The sequence below is a fragment of the Jatropha curcas genome, chromosome 2 (assembly GCF_041381405.1).
Source record: "Jatropha curcas cultivar XTBG-Jc1 chromosome 2, XTBG_Jcur_1.0, whole genome shotgun sequence".
Taxonomy (NCBI): domain Eukaryota; kingdom Viridiplantae; phylum Streptophyta; class Magnoliopsida; order Malpighiales; family Euphorbiaceae; genus Jatropha; species Jatropha curcas.
In genome coordinates this window covers 24,647,340-24,660,910 of record NC_143152.1, presented here as the reverse complement: position 1 = coordinate 24,660,910, position 13,571 = coordinate 24,647,340, and the positions used below count along the sequence as shown (strand labels likewise).

The 13,571-nt window shown below is 30.5% G+C and overlaps 1 protein-coding gene across 1 annotated transcript; it reads left to right on the top strand.

Moving 5' to 3' along the window:
• Positions 1 to 975: 975 nt before the first annotated feature.
• Positions 976 to 9,198, top strand: LOC105636369 (cation/H(+) antiporter 20). The gene is made up of 4 exons (XM_012219628.4): positions 976 to 1,266; positions 1,789 to 2,802; positions 7,260 to 8,084; positions 8,719 to 9,198. The coding sequence occupies exons 1-4, from the start codon at positions 1,045 to 1,047 to the stop codon at positions 9,067 to 9,069; spliced, it is 2,412 nt and encodes an 803-aa protein (XP_012075018.1). The 5' UTR covers positions 976 to 1,044; the 3' UTR covers positions 9,070 to 9,198.
• Positions 9,199 to 13,571: the final 4,373 nt, after the last annotated feature.

The following is a 13,571-nucleotide window of genomic DNA, read 5'->3' as shown; positions in this document are numbered from 1 at the left end:
TATTTTATATTAGCGATAATATATGCTATCATAAACATAGTTATTAAACTCGGTCCGATCCGATGGATTAATCTAGAGAATCAATGAACCGGTCTCAAAATCAGACTGGTTTTACTTTTGAACTATTTAAGAAAAAAAATTGAATCGAACCGATCAATCTATACAGGTCATCTGATTGATCTAGACGAGCTTTTTAATATTTTAATTCTTTTTATTATATTATAATTATTTTAAAATATAATTATTTAACTATTATTAATATTTTTTTCGATCCACTAATTTAACCATTAACCACCGGCTAAAACAATGACTCATTCACCTTATTTAGCTGGGTGGGCCGAATTTAATAACACTGATTGTAAGCATCTTCAAATTTCTATGTGAAAATGATTCTTTTAACGGTGTTGGTGATATGGCTTCTTGCATCCTTTCTCAATCTTTCGCACACAGAAATTTAGGAATTAATTATTCCAAACTTTATTTTTTGCACTCTGCTTTTTTATTATTATTATTATTATTATTATTATTATTATTCAATGACAGATTGGTTTAGGAAAATATATGAAAAAATAGATGAAAATAGCAATGACACTTTTTTTTTACTAATTATTACACTCTACCAGATTGGTTTTTTGTATTCTATATCTTTAAAAATAGATGGAAAGACCGATTTTCAACTTAAATTATATTCTAAATTTGGAATGAATCAAATCAATTGTTCTTCAACGAAATCAATCAAATAAAATCAAAACATTCATCCTCTAATAGCCATGACTCATAATCATCATTTGACCTAAAAGTTACGGAGCAAATTTTGTTTTCTTGTTACATACAGTAGAATTTAGTTGACTAGAAGTTTTTGTATGGCTGAGAAAAGAGAAATAAGGATCAAAAAAAAAAAAAAAAATTATGTCCACTCAAATCAATCGTCTATCACCTTCCTTGCCTCTATAAAACCCTGTTATATGTCCTGTCCAAGATTTAAAAATACAAGTTTGTAAGGAAAAGCTTCAAACATAGGCTGCAAGGCCATATCTAGCTACCATGTTTACAAGGAAATTTATATCACTTGATCAGCAACCAAGCATACCACTCAACTTAACCACCATTAAAACATCTTCCTCTGGAATATGGCAAGGAGATAATCCTCTAAATTATGCCTTCCCACTATTAATAGCTCAAACAACCTTAGTTCTCTTCATCACTCGCTTCCTTGCCTTCCTATTCAGGCCCCTTCGACAACCCCGAGTCATTGCTGAGATAATTGTACGTTAAGTTTCACTTGCCTATCTTAATTCTAATTCTTTTTTCTAAAGAAATGTCATTTCTCAACTTTCATGCGTACAGTGAACTAAATTACGTCCCATCAAAGGCAAAGCAAATCTACGACTTTCCCCTTTGGGGGCAAAGAAAATTTTTTTTTCTTTGTCTTTTCTTTGGCTGGTACACATGATGTTATGTTCAGTTTAGGTTTCAAATTTCTGTAATTATATATAAAATTTATCTGAAAATGCAATCTATTTCCATTCATCCAATTGCCTTTTGGTGGAGTTAAAGATTTAATAAAAGTAAAAGATAAGCAAAACCTTACAACTTCTAAATATAATTAGAATATGAATATTTTAAATAATTTATCATTTTAAATAATTTCAATTTTGAAAAATCTTCTATTCACCGCATGGGTCGGCCTCCAGTCAAAGGCATGTATGGAAATGCTATGAGATGCATAACTTTCCATATTATTTTATGCTTAATGATTGCTTTCTTTTTTGTATTCTTGCATTTTAGGGTGGAGTTTTGCTTGGACCATCAGCTCTTGGCCGGAATAAAGACTTATTTCAGATAGTGTTCCCTTCATGGAGCATTCCCATACTTGAATCGGTATCAAGTATTGGTCTTCTTTTCTTTCTTTTCCTTGTAGGTCTTGAACTTGATTTGAGCACAATTTGCCAGAGTAGCAAAAGAGCTTTTCGCATAGCACTGGCTGGCATCTCCCTTCCCTTCCTGTTCAGTATTGGAGTATCCTTTATTCTTCGTAAAGTCGTTCGCGGTGAAGAAAATGTTGCTTATGGCCAGTATCTCTTGTTCATGGGGGTTTCTCTCTCTATTACTGCTTTCCCTGTGCTTGCACGAATTCTTGCAGAACTTAAATTGCTAACAACTGAAGTGGGTCAGACAGCAATGGCTGCAGCGGCATTTAACGACGTAGCAGCATGGATCTTGTTAGCACTCGCTGTAGCCCTTGGAGGCGAAGATTCAAAGAGTCCGTTAGTATCCATATGGGTTCTCATCTCTGGGATTGCTTTTGTGGCTTTTATGATGGTGGCTATCCGACCCATAATGAATTGGGTTGCCCGACAATGCTCACGGAAAGAAGATTCTCTCGATGAAGCATTCATATGTTTAACCTTATCCGGAGTTATGTTATCTGGATTTATGACTGATCTTATAGGAATCCATTCAATATTTGGTGCCTTTGTGTTTGGTTTAACAATCCCTAAAAGGGGAAAATTTGCTGCAAGACTCACAATAAGGATTGAAGATTTTGTGTCAGGTTTGCTTCTCCCACTTTACTTTGCTTCAAGTGGGTTAAAGACAGACGTAGCTAAGATCCAAGGAGTTGAGGCTTGGGGTCTTCTATTGCTTGTTATTTCAACGGCCTGTGCAGGGAAGATTCTGGGGACATTTATAGTGGCAATGTTGTGTATGATTCCTGCAAGAGAATCTTTGGCTCTTGGGGTGTTGATGAATACAAAAGGATTGGTGGAACTCATTGTTCTCAATATTGGCAAGGAGCAGAAGGTGAGTTCTGTTTTACTATTTTTTACTACTCATTATTGATTCATATACTTGAGTTGGAGAACAAGACTTAATTATTATTATTATTATTTATTTAATATTTATTATTAAACAATAATATAAATCATTGAAGCCCAATAAAAATTTTAATTATTCTTTTAATAAACAATTAAAAATAGTATTGTGCAATTCCAGTTCCGGTACAATTTTTAAGAACTGAAATCGAACCAAAGATTCGATTCTTTTATTTTTAGGAACCAGAATCGGAATCAAAGGACTAAGAATCGGAACCGAACCGAACAAAATTTTCGGTATAATTTTTCTGTTTTTCGATTTTGATTCTATGGTTCTGATTCCGGTTCCAATTCTCCCCATTAAAAATTATTATATTTTTAAAACATATTAAAATGTTACTTTATATAAAAATATTCTAATATCAAAATAAAATTACAGTATATGCTAATTAAAAAAAAAAGAAAGAATCATACCATACTAAAATATGCATTAAAAGATGATGATCAATAATAAAATTTTTATTTTTATTCATTGCAAGAAAAAGCCCACGTCATCTTTCAAATTCTAAGCAATCTCCAAAGTAATAATATGAACATTCCAAATATCAAGAAATCAAATTAGCAATTGAATTCTATTGTCAATAAAAGGAATTTACCAAAGTAATAATATGAACATTCCAAATATCAAGAAATCAAATTAGCAATTGAATTCTATTGTCAATAAAAAGAATTTAAATTTCACGAAATTTGCAAAGTGATGTTACCTTCATTGTCACGCGATTAATGTATTAATATAAGTTAAGACTTTTTAAAGATAAAAATAATTTAAAAAGCACTTTTTATTAAAATTATAGATATAGTAAAATACTATATAAACATTATGAATGATCATATTGTTAAAGTATTATATACAGTGAGAGATGATGGAATCATTAGATATTAATTTTTTATGTTTTATAAATAATTTTTATTTATACTCCATTTGTATTATTCATTAAGAGCATCAACTAATAGAGATTTTGTTTTCAAATAATAAAATTTAATGTCTTCACAAATAACATAATATATTGAGACATTAAAGAAAAAAATACATGGACTAGTCAGTTTTTCAATTCGATTTAGTTCAGTTCAATTTTGGTATGGTTTCGGTGCGGTTCCAGTATGGTTCTTTTTAAGAACCAAAACTATATCCAAAATAATAAATTGCATTCGGTTCGATATGGTTCGACTCCTACTATCTCGATTCTTTTTCAGTTTTGATTTGGTTTAGTACGGTTCCTTGATTCAGTTCGGATCCCCAAGAACCATGCACACCCTCTAATTAAAATAAAAAACCATTTACTTTCCCTCTAAAATAAAATTAAAAGAAATATATATTTTCTTTTGAAAAGATTAATTATTTACATAATATTTCAAAATTATTATAATGCTCATAATTTAATTTTTGGATGTTCAATATTAATTTATAGTTTTAAAGAATACATCAAAAATTTTAAATTTTATAGCTTTTGTAAAATTTTGTTATTCAATTCGTAAAAGTGGTAATCAATTACCTTTGAAATATGATTTAAACACTTAATTTTATGTCAAAATTAATTACAGAATTCTATAATTTAAATCTATGAATTTTTAAATAAATTTATACTGATACATTATTTGTAAATTTTAATATATCTAAGTTATCAACCATTTAAAATATTATTTGTAAATTATTTTATGATATTCAAAATTATATATTTCTAAAGTGTCTAAAATTTTTTGTGTAGTGAATTAGATTCCAAATAGTGTTAATTAGATTGCGATATATTAAATAAAAAAAATCAAAAGTAAAAGGTTATGTGTTTAGAATAAATTTGTTATAAATTTTCATTTATTTAGATATTAAAAAATATTTTTGATATTAAATTAAGATGAAAAATCTTCAAATTTCGAAGGAAAAAAAGATTGTAAACAAAGAACAAAAAAAAAAAGAAAAAAAATAGTTTAGTAATTAAAAGAAATAATATTTAAACAATAGATTTTGTAACCTACTATAATAAGTTTATTAGCCACGAGTACAAAATTTACTTACTTCAAAATTGACTTACTTATATACCACAGTAAAATGGGTATAGAATTTAAAACGATAGGTATATCCATTAAAACACTTGTTTTATAATATAAGAATCTCGGCCCCTAAGAGCAAATTAATTAAATTCAATTATAATATATTAATATTTGGATTTATAATGACAAATGGCTCATTCACTCTTCTCATTGCATTCCATTTTCTTAGTTTGTGTTTATCCAACGTGGGATTACTTACATATTTCAACACAACCTTTACCCTGAAAAGATTTAATTAAGAAATGGAAGCCAATAAAAATCTAAACCATGAGCAAAAATAATTTTAGTTGGTTAATTTAATAGAGAGTTTGTTGTGCGATCCCCAGTTTATCTAATTTCTAGCTTATTTGTTCAAAGAATAAACTTGTTTGTTTGAGTTTAACTATAAACTTTTATTTGAATTTACAAACTTTTTTTTTTTTGAGTATTAGGAATGAGGAATTCGAATATGGATCTATTGTCAGATCGTATATGCATTTACTATTAAACTATACCTTGGTATACAACAAACCGAATTTTATCTGAATGAAATTTTTTTTTTTTTAAAGTTTAATAAACTATATAACTTATTAAATGATAGATAAAGCCTACAATTATAAAATGACATCGTATAACACTCTTTGAACATCAATAATTAGCTCTTTTTACTAATTCATAATCATTCAACTCATTAAATTATTAATTAAGATTAGACATTCAAAGTCAGTCCAATAAACCACCTCTTAATTTTAGAGATAACTTCAATAACTTTTATGTTAAACATCATATAGTTATAGTTAATATAAATTCAAGCACTTATATTTTTTTTTTATATTTTCAATTAAAACTTGCAATATGAAGTGTTTGTATGAAGAAATTGACAATTACTTTTAATTTAGCACGTGAATTGTTTTGTCTTAATCCAATTTGAAAGTGCAAAATCCATATTGGAGTGTATGGATACGTGGGAGTAATCTTTTTGCATGTCCACATCAACAAGTGGTCAATTGGTTAAATTGATATATATATATCAATTTAACCAATTGACCACTTGTTGATGTGGACATGCAAAAAGATTACTTAATCATAAATTGTACTAAGCCAATTGGGTTCATGGCATCTAAATTTGTGCATGTCAATTATTGTCAAAGCCACTCATTGAGGTGTAGACATTTTCTTCATTATTTATTTGTGAGGTCCAGAGACTATAGACTATAGCAGTGCGCAAGAATTTGTTTTCATCGTATATTATTCTTTGGAACCTTAAAAACGGAAAGAACAAATAAACATGTTCTCCTATTATATCAAAATTAATTATTTTATTTTTATATTTTTTAAAATACATTACTTTGTTTTTATATTTTGATTCTGTCCAACTAATCTCTCTTTCTATCAATATTTTTTATTTTTTTTCTTAAAAGGCTTATGAAATGACACAAATATTTTTACCTTCCTATTAAATTTGTGTTACTATATATACCTCTTGAACCAACCAATGTAAACATCTACATGGTTAAACTAAATAAAAATGAAAATAATCCCACTTGCAGAAAATCAAAGTGGGTTCTTAGCTGCAAATCTTATCTCTGCTCCTGAAATTCAACAGACACTTCCAATTTTATTAAAAAAAAAAAAAAATTGCTCCTTGCTAACAGCTCTTTGTTCGATTGTGTTACTATATATATATATATATACATTGTGTATATATGATTGTTGATTTGTTTATAGATTTATTTTTGTTTACAAATCTATTGATGAGTGGGAGACAAAAAGGGAAGGATGAGAGAACAAACGAGAAGGTGAAAGAAGAAAAGGTGGAATTCTAGTCTTTTCTTTAAACGATGGAATTCTAGTCTTTTCTTTTAAATTTAATGGAAAAAATTGAAAATATTAACGGAATGACAGAATAGTTAGATAGAATTAAAATATAAAAATAAAATAATATATTTTAAAAAACATGAAAACAGAGTAGTTAATTTTGATATAATAAAAGTAGTGTCATTGTTATTGGGTGTTCTTTTATGATGATTCTTTTTAATTTTTATCTTTAGGTTTATTCCCTAAAAATATTTTTATAAAAAAAAAATCGAATTTTGAAGAACTTGTAAGATTTGTAAATTTAATATTTATCTTGTAAAAACTAAAATGACGCTCTTTTAAATATATTGGAAATATTTAATCAGGGCGAGACTATCAAAATTAGTATCCCTAAACTCGTGTAATACGAGACACACACTCAACCAAAGGGAAGTAGCCTAATGGCAAATAAGGAAATTTAATTTAATTTGCTTTAAAAAATTAGTACTATTGAACTGATAGTTTGGTTTTTTGTTTTTGCTGGATATTGATTACCATGAGCAGGTTCTAAACGACGAGATGTTTGCAATTCTAGTGTTGATGGCACTGTTCACCACCTTCATAACAACTCCAACAGTAATGGCAATATACAAACCGACAAGTCGTATCGTTAGAGTAGGACGACAAGCACCACCAGTTAAAAACTCACAAGACAAAACTCTTCAAATCCTGGCTTGCGTTTATGGATCCCAAAATGTAAAACCACTGGTTAACCTAATCAACACAATTACAAATGCTAAAACATCCTCAGTCAAGCTCTACATTATTCACCTCGTTGAATTAACCGATCGCTCATCCTCTATTATGATGGTTCAACGCACAAGAAAGAACGGTTTTCCCTTCATTAACCGATTCCGTCGAGGCAGCGCCGCCAATGATCAAATAGAATCTGCGGTTGAGGCAGACGGTGGCCATGGAAGCCACCTCAAAATCCGCCACTCAACAGCGGTCTCAGTATTATCGAGAATGCATGAGGACATTTTCCACGTGGCAGAAGATAAAAGGGTAGCTATTATAATCTTGCCTTTCCATAAGCAATGGAGAGATGGTGATGGCGGTCAAAAAGATGAGGATGTGGGCCGTGGTTGGATGGAAGTCAACCACAACGTACTCAAGACTGCATCATGCACCGTTGGATTACTTGTTGATCGTGGACTTGATGGAGTTGACCGTCATGATGGTGCAATGCAAAGAAGGGTTTGTATTTTGTTCTTTGGCGGACCGGATGATCAGAAGGCTCTGGAGATTGGTTTTAGAATGGTTGAAAACCCAGCTATAAGTTTGACTCTAATAAGATTCAAGGATTCATCAAGTAACTTCTTAAAGGAGGTAGACTAATTCTTTTTCTTAGTTTTCTTGATTATTAGATCAAATTATTATTTCCCACCACTAATAAGTTTTAAGTTAGGATTATTTGAATCATCTTTTGAGAAAGGGCTTCGAGTTCAAATTAAAGTTCAAAAATATTTTTGTGGGTTAAAATTTCGCCTTCAATTTGTGAAGAGAAAATTGTGATGGGATAGATATATATTTAAAAAATTTACATTTTCCAAACTTAGATTATTCCCCCACGAATAAGTTTACCTGCTAAATTAATCAAGCAAAATTTATTATTTAGTGCGTCTAAAGTATATTTCTTAATCATGCGAAACTTATATTCTATAATTTTAGGATGAAGTTAGTCTAGATCCTGTAATTGGTCCATTTATAAACCAAATCAATGAAAATAGATATTTTTCAAAAGTTGTTTCTACTTATCTATTTTGTTTTTCATTAAATAATCAAAAATACTTTCGTTTTCAAAAAAATATATATTTTTCATTGGTTGGTTCACAGGGAGACATAAAACAGATATAGGCAAGTCATTCTGATAATTTTAAGTGGATCTAGAATATTTTCTAAAGAAACCTAGTTTGAAATTGAAATGGAACGTAATTCTCATGGCAACTTGTAATTCACGCAGGAAAGTGACGATGCAGCAGTGGAAGAATTCAGAAGAAATTGTATTAAATCGATGGAGTACATAGAGAAGGATATGAACAATGTAAGAGAGGAAGTGATAAAAATAGGGCAAAGTGGAGCTTTTGATCTTTTGGTTGTAGGAAAAGGAGCTTCCGCAGCAAAAATGGTAGAGACTCAAGCAGAGAATCCTGAATTGGGGCTTATAGGAGACATTTTGGCTTCATCAGAGAATGGCATAATAGGGTCAGTGCTAGTAATCCGACAAAACAACCCCCAAAATTCCAACAAGACCACCAGATCAAAAATTGCTGGAGACGAAGAATCTACTGTTACCAATGTCTCTGTTTGCTAAAAATAAAGAGTGGACTTTTACCAATGTTTGATAAATTGATGTTGCTTGCTGTCGAATTTTTTTTTTTACTCCTATGCTTGAATCGAAGTCACAAGTATAAATAATGAATAATACTCAAACTTTGAACAATACCCAATTTGTTTTAGTACTAAGTACTAACAATTATGGCTAAATGTTATGTTTTTCTCTCTTGTTCTTTTTCGTATAAAAGACAACGTTTTGTATTTATAACTTATAAATGGCGGTTAAATAATTAAGATAATGCACTTACCAGCTTATAAATTGCATTTCAATACGGTTAAGAAATGAGTTGGACTCAAAACATAATTGAGGGAGCTCATTTGCATAAGCTAAATAAATAGGAACCGAATAGAAAGATTCTTAAAAGTTGAAACCCTTAAACCTTAAATTAAGGTTAAGACCTATAATCGATTCCAATGAAACACTAAGACAGTATTTAACAAAAATTGAAAAGACTAAAACACTAAAAGCTATGATTTCAATGCCCATACATTTGAGGCATAAAAGAGTTACTAACCTTATTTAAAAAATGAGATACAGAGAATGGAATTGATGCTAAAAGAAGAGAATGAAGGAGAGGCCTAATAATTCCAAAGTTTTTATATTCTAATGCTGGATTTATTATATTATACAGTACCTCTTTTAACCTAAATATACCTCTTTTAACCTAAATATAAGGAGAGGCTAAGGTGAGTCGGGAACTCGAATCCGAGTCTCTTATGCCAAAGATATGAGCACCTTCCAGCTGAGTGATATCTTTCCATATATTATAAAATATTATAATTCCTTACTTACATCTTTTGTGAAGTTAATTTAGAGATTAAGAGGATATTTATTTTACTTGATTCATGCAGCTGATGGTTAATTCATATATAGATTATAAGTGTTTGATAAGTTTTTCAATCAGCAGTTATAGGTGATAAAAGTCCGATCAAAGTATTTTAGAATTTTTTAGTACCACTTGCTAATTGATTTTTTATATTTATATTATATTCATACGTGATTACCTTATAAAATAATTATTAATAAAATTATTTCTTTTCAAATTACTATTTTTGTAATCATTTATTTGTAATTGTTTAAAAATAATAATTTTTCTATCACATATTATTTTAAAAATTTATATTATTTTATATTTATATAATAAATTAAAATAAAAAATATGTTTTCTATTAAATATTATTTTAAAATTTTAAAAATTAATTTTATTTATATAATATATTAAAATAAAAAATAATATACTCACTAAAAATTTTTTTTTAAAAAGGTGTAAATTATGCATCATAATGTATAAAAATGATTATACCTTTAGTGCTCATCTCATATCTTAACAGCATCAGCTATCAAAAAAGTTTACAAAATGCCATTGTTTATCAGCTAATCACTATTGGCTACCAGCTATCAACTAGTGTAATCAAATGAACCAAACGAGTCTTATAATTTAATAGTTAATTATTTAATGAAGTTATGTTTGATTAGTCCTTTTTTCTTTAACTGAACATCCTTGAACCGATACTTCTTAATATATAAATAATATTTTTGAATCTTTTTATTCTCTTAGAACAAATATATTTTGAATCTTAATATATTTCATTATCCATATTAATTATTGTTATTATTAAATATTAGGAAAGTGTATATGCTTTTTTTTTTAGACAGAAAATATGTGTTTTTTTTATGCCTAATAAAAGACCTAATATACTATTTTACTCTCAACTTTTCTGGTTATTGTAATTTCGCTCTAAAATGACTTTTGTTCCACATGTACTCTAATTATGACCTTTAGTGACAATTGCACCCTAACATTAAATTAAAGCTAGATTTTTGAATATAAAAAAATATAAACGTTAGACCCATCTAATTGCCTTGCGTTGGCTTAACCCATCAACCAGCCTTGGGCGAAACGCACTATTCCATTGATGGCTATCATCGTCTTCTCTAACTCCATGGGAACTCTAAGCTCTATTGCCCCTTCATCTTGTTTTTTTCTCTTTCGGTCTCTATCTCTCTAAATATGCAATAAATTCATCTTCTCCATCTCGCATGTCTCTCCCGACCTTGCAGTTCCATTCCAAAATTTGCTTATTTAAGTATAACAAATAATTCAAGCAGCTTTGAAATAAGAAGAACTAAGAAGTTCCGAGAATCTTATTTATTTCTAAGAACAAAAATCATGAGTTTGGTTGTGCATAAGCATGTATTAGCGGTAATTTGGGAGAAGAATTTATCAATTTTAGTTATTTTTATGGTCATTGAAATGATATATTTAAAAGACTAAACAATGTTACTGCAACAAATGATTCTTATTGATGTAAACTGTATGTATTTATACAGATTGCCAGCAGATTGCTAAGCCTAATTTGAAAATCAAATCCCACTATAATAGAGATACAATAATATTTACAGATATTCTTTCCTAACAAAATTCGTCTACTAATAGAGTATACAGATGGGCTTGGGCTTGGCTATTACCCACCCTCAAGCTTAAGGGCAATTACGAAGCCCTAGATTGGTATTTGTTCGTCAAAGATAATGGCAGACAACCACACTTTACCAGCCTTCTGATTTGAATGAATGGGATAGGAATTACATCACTTCTGCTGCGGTAGCTACAAGTCTTCCTTACTTAAGAATTCTTTAACTATCAAAGCTAGGCAGTAAGCACAGTTGCAGTAGTCCATCCTCCAATGCTCCGTTGAATAAAAGATTACAAGTGAACAATTGGAAGTAGTTTCGACCCCATTTCAAGCAATAGAATACACAAAATAATCTACAATGTATCATTGTTTTCCTCCTCCAGGGCATTGACAAAGCCCTAGCTTGGTCTTATTCTTCAGAAACAGCAAGCGAGATAAGGATTTAGTGAGCATATCGACTGTCTGATCAGCGGCAGCCATATGAGAGACACGCAAAACTCCTGACTGAACTTGCTCTCGAATAAAGTGAAAGTCAATCACTATATGCTCCATACAAGAGTGAAATACCGGATTAGAGCTCAATTGTGTCGCACCAACATTGTCGCAATAAATCACAGGGCGATTCTCCAATTAAACCTTCAACTCAGAGAGAAGATGCAATACCCAGTTTAGTTCAACTGTTGTATTCGCCACTGATTTATATTTAGCCTCCGTTGAAGAACGCGCAACTAATCTCTATTTCTTAGAGCTCCACGAAATCAAGTTGCGACCAAAATACACAACAAATGCTCCTGTCAAATGGTAGTCATCACGATCTCCTCCTAATCTGCATCAGAGAAAGCATGTAAGACAGATGGAGAATCTTTAAACAACTTAAGTCCATCATTCAAAGTTCTAATCAAATACCGCATAAGTCTCTTTACTGCTGCCCAATGTTCTGTTGTGGGTTGATGAATAACTGAGAAAGTTTATTTACAGAGAAGGCAATGTCTGGACGAGTCAGAGACAAATACTGGAAGCTTCCTATAACTCTTCTATATTCTGCCGGGTCAGACAATTTAGTACCTGTAGTGAGCGTCAATATAAAACTACTTGCCATTGGTGTTGATACTGATTTTGCATTGCTCATATTTGTCTGCTCAAGAAGCTCTAAAATGCATTTGCGTTGTGACAACAGTAGCCCTTGCTTATTTGGTGTAACTTCCATACCCAAAAAGTAATGTAGTGAGCCTAAATCTTGTAAAGAAAACCTCTTTGCCAAAACAGTGATATAATCTTGAATAAGCCTTGTACAACTACCCATTATTATAATATCATCAACATACATAATAAGTAGCAAAGTACCTTTTGATGACTAATTTATAAACAAAGAAGCATCTGATAAGGAATTGACAAAACCTGTATCCAGTAGATGTTGTCGTAGAGCTTGATACCAGGCCCTAGGCGCCTGTTTCAACCCATAGATTGCTTTCTGTAAATGACAAACATAATTGGGTTTATCCTTGTCTTGAAACCTTTGTGGCTAGGCCATGGATACATCTTCTGTCAATGGCCCTTGTAAAAAAGCATTGTTAACATCGAGTTGACGTAGTTCCTAACCATTAGTAACTGCTATACTAAGGACTAGTCGTATAGTTATTGGTTTAACAACCGGACTAAATGTTTCATGAAAGTCAACACTGGGACGCTGATGAAAGCCTTTTGCCACTAACTGGGCTTTGTATCATTGAACCATACCATCTGAATTACGCTTGATCCAAAACACCCACTTGCAGCCAACCAGATTCTAAAAATCAGTTGGAGGAACTAATTTTCAAGTCCCATTATGCACCAAATCATCAAATTCTTCAGAACAAACTTGCCTCCACTTAGGATCTTTGAATGCTTATGACACTGTGTGAGGTTCAGTGTCAATACTTGATGTTAATTCACAAGAAAGATTGAGCTTTTGTATTGGTTTATGAATATTATTTTTTCTTCGTGTGACCATATGATGACTATTTATTACTGCTGGTTGATTAATACTAACATCAGAATTTTGCTCTTGATTTTGAGACACAGGAG

Bases quoted from the DNA above. Each gene is read 5' to 3' on its own strand.
- LOC105636369 (XM_012219628.4), top strand. From the start codon at position 1,045: ATGTTTACAAGGAAATTTATATCACTTGATCAGCAACCAAGCATACCA. The intron at 1,267-1,788 runs GTACGTTAAGTT...CTTGCATTTTAG, and splicing joins GAGTCATTGCTGAGATAATT to GGTGGAGTTTTGCTTGGACC. The intron at 8,085-8,718 runs GTAGACTAATTC...TAATTCACGCAG, and splicing joins CAAGTAACTTCTTAAAGGAG to GAAAGTGACGATGCAGCAGT.